Here is a 7,978-nt window from a genome sequence, read left to right on the forward strand (position 1 = left end):
GCTTAGAGAAACTATGATTCCAATATTACTTAATAATATTGGTATTGTAGCAGGTTTTCTGGAGCGAAATTTTATGAGGAACACAACTGTGGCGCTCACTTTGTCTATTTTTTCCCTTTTGCCGCACTAAAAAATGACTTAAAAAAAATTGATGCAAAATGAAAATCCAATATTATTATTTATATGGCGTCATTCTTTCAAAATATAGGAGAACTAAGCAAAATAATTCCATAGTTGTGTGCTCTGGACATTCCCAATGCGACATAACACAAAAAATAAAAAAAATTACCTTTATTTTTCGAACAATAGTTTTCCTAAGCAAGCATAGTCATCCTTGGCATAGAGGTTGCATAACTTGCTTCATACTTATTCTAGAATAATTAAATTTGGCAGAGGTGGTCCCATCAGTAATATAAACTAGCCCCACAAGTTTCAATGAAATTGAGCAAGCGGCTCAAAAGTTCACTGTTTAGGGTAGTGTCCCCCTCGGTAAGAATAAATCTGCAATTTATTCCGGAGTCATGGGTAACCAGAGGTGTAAGGATAACCTTAGCTGCTTATGCTCAATGAAACGCAAAGCTCTCCCCGCTGTGTGTGGTGCAGGGGAGCCACCGCGGATGCAGCCCAAGCTGCTGGAGGTGAACTGGGCGCCCGACTGCCACCGGGCCTGCCAGTTCTACCCGGACTTCTTCAACGAGGTGTTTGCGGCCATGTTCCTGGACGAGGCAGCCTCTAGCACCAGCTTCGTGCCCCTCTGACCACCGGAGCGGCAGGCGGGGGGGGGGGGGGGGGAACTTCTAGACAGAACGCCATAAGCGCCAACAGAGATGCTGCGCTGTCAGCAGTGCTCGCACGTGTGCAACTGCCGGTAGCAGCAAAGAATTACGGGTCAGCAGCCAGAGATGCGTGCAGTCCCCAACTGATTTTTCAAACTCCACAGAGCCTAGAAAATGGTCCAGCTGATTGAGCCATTCATTTCTCTGTCCTGCAGCTGGCTTAAGAAAGTCGGCAAATGCTAGACTCAGGCTGTGAGGGACGCTGTAGTGAAGGGCTCTGGAAATTTCAACCACGTTAAGGAACCCCAGGTGGTGAAAATTTCCGGAGCCCTTCACTACGGTGTTCCTCATAGCCTCAGTTGCTTTCGGACGTTAAACCCCATAAACCATAAACTGTAAATCCTAGAGGCCCGTGTACTGTGCGATGTCAGGGCAGGTTAAAGAACCCCAGGTGGTCGAAATTTCTGGTCCAAATTTCTCAACGGCGTCCCTCATAGCCTGAGTCGCTTTGGGACGTTAAACTCTTCCATGAACCACAAATCTTGCCCGCCTTGCCAGGGTCACGCTTTCATCGTGTCCGCTTTGCACCACATCGCACATGACTGTGACAATAAAAGCTCGTTATATGAACAGCACAGGGACACGAATGCAGTTTGAATTGACTCAAGTTGTAATGAAAGGCAGTAGAAAATACAGTACTCTACAATTAAATTACCATGCCCATTAAAGCCAATCCCACCTTGCACACTGAATTTTTAAAATCTGTGACACCTCCCATCCACAGCTGCCAAGGGTTGTCCGATTGCTGCAATGATAATCACTCACGATGTAATGTAGTGCAAAGGACCAAGTCATTGGGTGCTATGGTGGGGAGTGTGCACACATTCCTTTGTCATGCAGACTTGAAGAATGTTTTACTGGAGTAATTTTACGTCGATTTTGCATTGGACATGCACACCGTACAAGTAACTTCTTACTGACAGAACAAGGTAAACCTCTATGTGAAACATCACGAGGTGGTGAGCTCTCAGTGAGTCACATTTTATTCTCATGCATGAAACTTTAAAAACGAAGGAAAAAGGCATTGTCCTCTATTCTACAATGAACACGTCCCTTTTCACCAACATTTGCTCTCAGGGGAAAATGCACTTGTTGATTTTTTGTATATTCTAGGTTTCTCAAGGAAATGAACGTTGCAAACAAGCTGTAGATTTCTTAAGGTGTAATCCATTTACCACAGCAAACAGTATTAAAGCCCTATGTTTGGCGCATGATAGCCTTAGCTGCTTATGTACCATAGAGAGAGAGAGAGAAAAGGACGGAAAGGCAGGGAGGTTAACCAGGCGATGCCCAGTTGGCTACCCTACACTTGGGGAGGGGAACAAAGGGGAAAAAAGCTTATGCACCATAAAATCCAGTATAACCTATGGGGTGCGCGACACTTCTTCAGCAAATTCTTAAATATTGTGTGGGTCTGTCGGGAGACTGAAGAATCGGTTGGGGACTGCATTAGTGCATCTTGATTGGTATATCTGTTTGCATTGGTGTGCCAGCAAGGCCTGCAGCCAACTTAAAACTGGCCGGTGTTGAAATCGGCCATCCTGTCTGCGTTTGTGATGTTCTGGCTGAGGATCCATGTTGACATTGCTGTGTGCATGAGCGATCAGTGTCAGTCTCTGGTTGGTTGAAGTTGCATAAGTGTTGTGACCACACCCCTGGAACATACAGGATCGTTTGTTCTTGAAATGAACATGAGAACGTGTGGCCGCACATCGAAGTCATCAGCTACAGTGCCCAAGCACTGCTGGAATGCAACACTTCAATGAGCGGCTGTTCGGGATGCTCTCTGTGGACCATTTGCATGTTCACCCTAAGAGTGGATGACCTTGTACAGTGGGTTGGCCAGCATAGTGTCCGGCCTTCTAGTGGCACTTGTGTGAGACGTAGCTGGCTGCTGTAACAACACCCTTGCCATACGGTAAAACACGTTGTTGGGATAGTTGGTGCAATACGTTGATGGAAAAAAAACACCAGCCAATAAACAGACGAACACAGGATAACGAGAAGAAGTTAGGAAAGGGACTTGGCTACCAACTGTTTATTCGACAGAAAGGGGCTCGAATATATACAGGGCACTCGGTCACAGGATTATCACTCAACTGCCATCTTATCAACCAACAGTCAAGGCAAAGAAAAGACCTGAGATTACAAAGCCCATACGCAGCTGCTTTCATCAAAGATTGTCGCAACGCACCGTGCTTGATCCCAGCGAGAAAACCTTAACAAAAGCAGTGTCACAAACATCATAGCAAAAGCAGAGTCAAGATTTCATAGCAAAGGCAGAGTCGAAAAACAATAAAATGTAATAAAACCATAAATATAGCAACATAAAACAATAAACAACAAAGAACCCTGCAGCCCCTGAGAGAACGACTAACAGAAAAGAATAGTAAAACTGGCATTTGAGCGAGTTGGTGCAGCATGTTGGAAAATTTCTAGCACACACAGGACAGGGACAAGGAAGAGAACACCACAAGCGCTGACTCGCAACTAAGCATTTATTCGCAAACGCAGAAAATATATGCTCAAAGGAAAAACAAAAACATCAAAACCAGACATGAAAATTCCCGTTCATGCAGGACAACAGATGGGTCACTAACACATGTAGTCTGGTTTTTGTAGATATGATAGGCTTCTGATGCCTCTCTTGTCAATTGATTAGGGTGCCTAAACAAAACAGTTGTTTTATCGATTATCGAGTTGTTTTATCGAGAAAAGAATAGGCGGCACTAAACTTCACTTCAACTGTAGCTACTACCTATCGAGTGCTGATTAAAGACAGGATTCTATGAAGGCAAGTTCTTTCCTTCGCAGTGCAACAGAAGAGTCACTGCAGCCTTTCTTTGCAACCTGGAGGGCCTCGAGTACCTCACGCGCCACCTTATCACCACTCCTGCCTAGAATCCTGATACCACTCTCATTCCTAACTTCTCGTTTTCCCGTGTTCGTCTGTATTTTGGCCGGTGTCTTTCCCATCAACTCTTGCCATTGTACTCACCTGGTTCATGCTGCAGAAATGGAGAAGGCTTTCTGTGAGCACGGGGATGAGCATCATTTCTTGCCTCTGGTAGAAGTCAGTTTTATGAAACAGCAAACACTTGTTGTACGACAGAACCTACAGAAGGTAGGTGCTGAGAGCGCTTTACTTGCAGAGCGTAGCGCTCAGTGCAGTTGTAACGCTGGAATGCCTGGACGCTTGCCACAGCCACTGCATGGTATTATCTTGTCCTCCTCAGAGTCAGAGGGAAGATTCAGCTTGCCAGATGGTTGTGCATTTGGGGGAATATGTTGGAGCACAAAAAATGTAGGCTGAATTTATCACTGGCCACCCCTGTTTTCTTCGTGGTATGCGCACCTGTGAGGGCAAAAGGCTTGGAACATTATTCATTTCATTTTATTTATATTCATTGGCTGAGTTGTTGCCAGAAATAAGGTGAAAACGTGGAAAAAAGAAAAGGCACAGGCTAGAGAAATGAATGCACATAGACAAGGTGGCATTAACCCCCTAGTGGACTTTGGCGAGCCAGTCTTGTTGTAAGCTCACTGGCATTTCTGGCTCTTGACGAGTCCAGCTTGTCGTGTGTTTTCTGGCACTGTGTGTCTGCTTTAGGCAAGCAGGACTAATCCGAACCATTTTTTTTCAATTTGCCAGCAGATTACAGCGAGAGTACTAGATGATCATTGTCAAACCATTTATAAAAAAAAAAGTCCATTAGGGGGTTAATGGGACACCGAAGACAATTGCACCGAGTAGTAAAAATAGATTTTATGGCACTTTCTGGTTGTGGTGACCATGGTCTGCCTGCGAAAGATGCATTTAGTATTGCTGAGAAAATTTTCCCGCCACGCTATTCGAACATGATGTTGGCACTGAAAAGGACGCCATGATCAGCAGTTGGAAGTCGGACATAACTTCAGCAGCGAAAGTACGAGACACCAGGAAAAGAACAACACAGGACAACGCTTCAGTGTCCAGCGTTGTTCTGTGTTGTTGTTCTCCTGATGTCTCGTACTTTCGCTGGTGAAGTTGTGTCTGATGTACACCAACTAGCCCACATGAGTACCTTGTTACAGTTGGAAGTCAGTGGCACTGTAGCCTAGGTTCTGGGATCTGCCCGCAAGAAGCTGTCATGACAGACCGCCGTTTACTCGCAAAATTGGCCAGTGATGGCAATGCCCGTTTTTCATTCTTTGGCCTTTTGTAGCTTTTCAAAAGCTCCATTTTCAGTGAAAGCAGCGTTTTTGTTGTTGGCGACCAGTAGCCTATCAGTACAGGCCAACTTCAGTTTGCCCTCAGTGTCTGTTTCAGGCTTGCCACCAACTGTTTGATAAGCAAGATCAGAGCACGTCTTTCCAGTTATGTTACCCTTTTCTCGCATATACAGTGGTTGTGCTCAACAGACTTGCATGGAATGAATTGATGAAAAGCATCATATTTCGTTTTGAAGATTACGTTACAGTTTCAAAGTTGACACTGTAGTGCACAGCTTAAAACTGAGATTTTATTTTTTCACGTTCACACTTTGTGGAATGCTTTCCTAACTCAGTGCGGCTGTGCATTTTTTAAACAGGCTCGGGAGCCACTTTTTGTTTGGAGTTCCACAAGAGGTGTTTATCGTGTTTTATTTCTTCTTTATCGCTGACGTATTGAGTGGCTAGTCCTGGCAGCAGCAGGGACAGCAAAGCAGTGAAAAGAAGCATCCGATCTCAGTGGAATTTGCAGAATGGTAGATCCAAGTGTGACTTGGCTGTAGTACCATGTGTGCCTTATATGCATTGCCCGTTATTTTTATTAGCAGCCGGGCTGGCTCCTGTAATTGAAGGGGTCTTTTGTTGCCTTTTTTTTGTCTTCCCAGGAGTGCTCGTTTTATGTCCAGCTTCCAGCAGTGATGCTGATTGCTCTGCTGTCACGAGCGCAGCAGAGTTGAATGTAAATTTCATTTGCTCTCTGCTCACTATACGGTCCCCTCTCTGTGTGCCAGTTACTGTTTAGTGGATGTGTGAACTGTGTACACCCGGCCAAATCTTTAACTGGCTCGGGTGTTGCATCGCTGAATGCACTTTGTGAAAAGATTCTTTTTGGCTACACCGCTGGAATATTCATGCTGTAATTTGACGCATGAGATGGCATTTCGTGGTTCCTTTTTGTTCATATAATGTTTGAGTGGAGTGCCTGTTTGTTTAGATCAAAGTTATCAGAAATCTTCATCGTCTGCCACTACGAAGAGCCGAAACAAGCGGAATATGCAGCAGTGGTTGTGGTGGTGTATTTGCACTTACTCTGGGTAAATGACTTGTCCGCCATGAAAGGAGTGGCAGTTTACCCACAGGAGGAGGCCGTATGGACCAGAACCATTGCTGCGTATTTCGCTTTTTTCAGCTCTTCGTAGTGGCAGACGAATATTTCCGATAACTTTGATCTAAACACGCAAGTACTCCACTCAAAAATTATATGAACAAAAAGGAACCGCGAAATGCCATCTCATGTGTCAAATTACAGCATGAATATGCCAGTGGTGTAGCCGGAAAGAACCTTTTACAAGGTGCATTTAGCGATGCAACACCGGAGCCAGTTAAAGATTTGTCCGGGTGTACTTCGCCAGCTGTGGCCGACGAGCGCCCAAAGCAGCGCGTGCTGTCTCAGCGAATCGCTCCATTTCCCATTTGCCCCCCCCCCCCCCAATGCTGGCATGCATGGACACTGGTGGTGTTCAGGCCCCTTCCTATGAACACAGTGTTCATGTGCATCTGCAATGTGCACCTGCAATGTGCTCGTGCTCCCCTGCCCTGTGCAGCAGCTGCTGCCCTTCTTGGGCTTCACATGTAACCTGCAGCTTGCTTCACAGCATGTGCAAAGGTTTCCCCATTGCTTGGCCTCCCACACTGGCCTTTGAGGCACTGAGGGTGATGCTATAGTCACCGGGTACGCTTTTTTAAAAAATGCTAGGAGTGGCAACCATTGCGATGATATGGTTGGCCACCAGCAACGACTTTTGACAGCAGCAGCACATTTGTGCCAGGCAGTATTTGAGTTCTAGATGCTTGCGTGGACAGGGGAACAAGAATACATGTCAGGTTGGGCCCTGTGGCCTGCAACTGTACTTAAGCCAACAATATGTGCCAATCATGCATCCTTGTAATGTGTGCAGCAATAATAAAGAAAGCCATTGTCTGCTCTGAGTGGTTGACCTAACTGTTGTTGGTTCAGCCATTGTGCAGTTTGCGATGTAAAATCTTGCAGGTGTTTCTATTGGCGGAGTAACGGGGCTATATAGTAGAACACTATAATTAAATAAAAATAAGGCGTGGTTTAGCTCTGGCTAAGCCTGGTCAGTTGCGTTAGCTGCGATGCTTTTCGAGTCGTGCGTCGCGCTCTTCTGCTGTCTCTTGAGCACGTTGTTTCTAGCTTGGTCCTGTCGCCGTTGCTTCTCTTTAGCGCTCCGCATAACGACAAGGTTCCACCGAGGCGAAGCGCGCATATACCCCCGCGAAGCGACACCTCCTCACCCTCTACCTCGGCGGAGAGCACGCATCTGGCGGCAGCGAGCGACTATGCGCACGGCAGTGGCGCGGCGCCGACGACGGCGACGCCACCTGGTGGAGCTCGGCTGAAACTCGCTAGGCAACGGCTGTTCAAGGCTATTCGTGCCTACCGGCCACCGGCTACGCGACGAGGTGAAAACCTGGCCTAGTGTTGCTAACGCAGCAAAAGGCTGCTGCTTGTAGTGGTGGGCTACGGTCCGCAGCGTCTTGTATTACTCCGCTGACCAACCAGAACAGTGTGACAGTGCTCTGCGGGTCTCTGGAGGGCCGCTACTCCGGTGACGTCTTCCCTTTGTGGGACCCCGGAGACGCTTGAGCTATAGACGATATGGCACCAGGAATTGTCAGGTGTCGGTGGCCAATGCTCGTTTGGGGTCCAAATGCCGACAGCCTGACCATCATCTTTATTCGCATGCCGACAAGCATTCAACTGGTCAAGCACACCCAGCAAGAGTGACAGGGGTGCTGGCAGGACGGGAAAAAATTCAGGGGGCACTTTGGCTGTCTAAAGTGTTGCAAGACGAAAGCCTTTCCTGGTGCACTGTTTGGCATTGACTGTGAGACTGTTTGTGCTGTTATTTGACTACACATTACAACTA

At 46.7% G+C, this 7,978-nt stretch overlaps 1 protein-coding gene across 2 annotated transcripts in view; it reads left to right on the plus strand.

Annotated features, from left to right (window-relative positions):
- Nucleotides 1-7,016, plus strand: part of TTLL12 (Tubulin tyrosine ligase-like 12) — a 71,822-nt gene extending 64,806 nt beyond the window's left edge. Inside the window, exon 15 of one of the 2 annotated variants that reach the window (XM_089565105.1) lies at nt 604-7,016. In XM_089565105.1, the coding sequence (XP_089421231.1) occupies nt 604-758 (155 nt within the window). In that variant the 3' untranslated portion in view covers nt 759-7,016. Of the gene's footprint in view, nt 1-601 lie in introns of both variants that reach the window. The other variant, XM_089565106.1, reaches the window with a different exon arrangement.
- Nucleotides 7,017-7,978: the final 962 nt, after the last annotated feature.

This window comes from Amblyomma mixtum, chromosome 10, assembly GCF_055824585.1.
Source record: "Amblyomma mixtum isolate Tamu chromosome 10, ASM5582458v1, whole genome shotgun sequence".
In the NCBI taxonomy this organism is placed as follows: Eukaryota; Metazoa; Arthropoda; class Arachnida; order Ixodida; family Ixodidae; genus Amblyomma; species Amblyomma mixtum.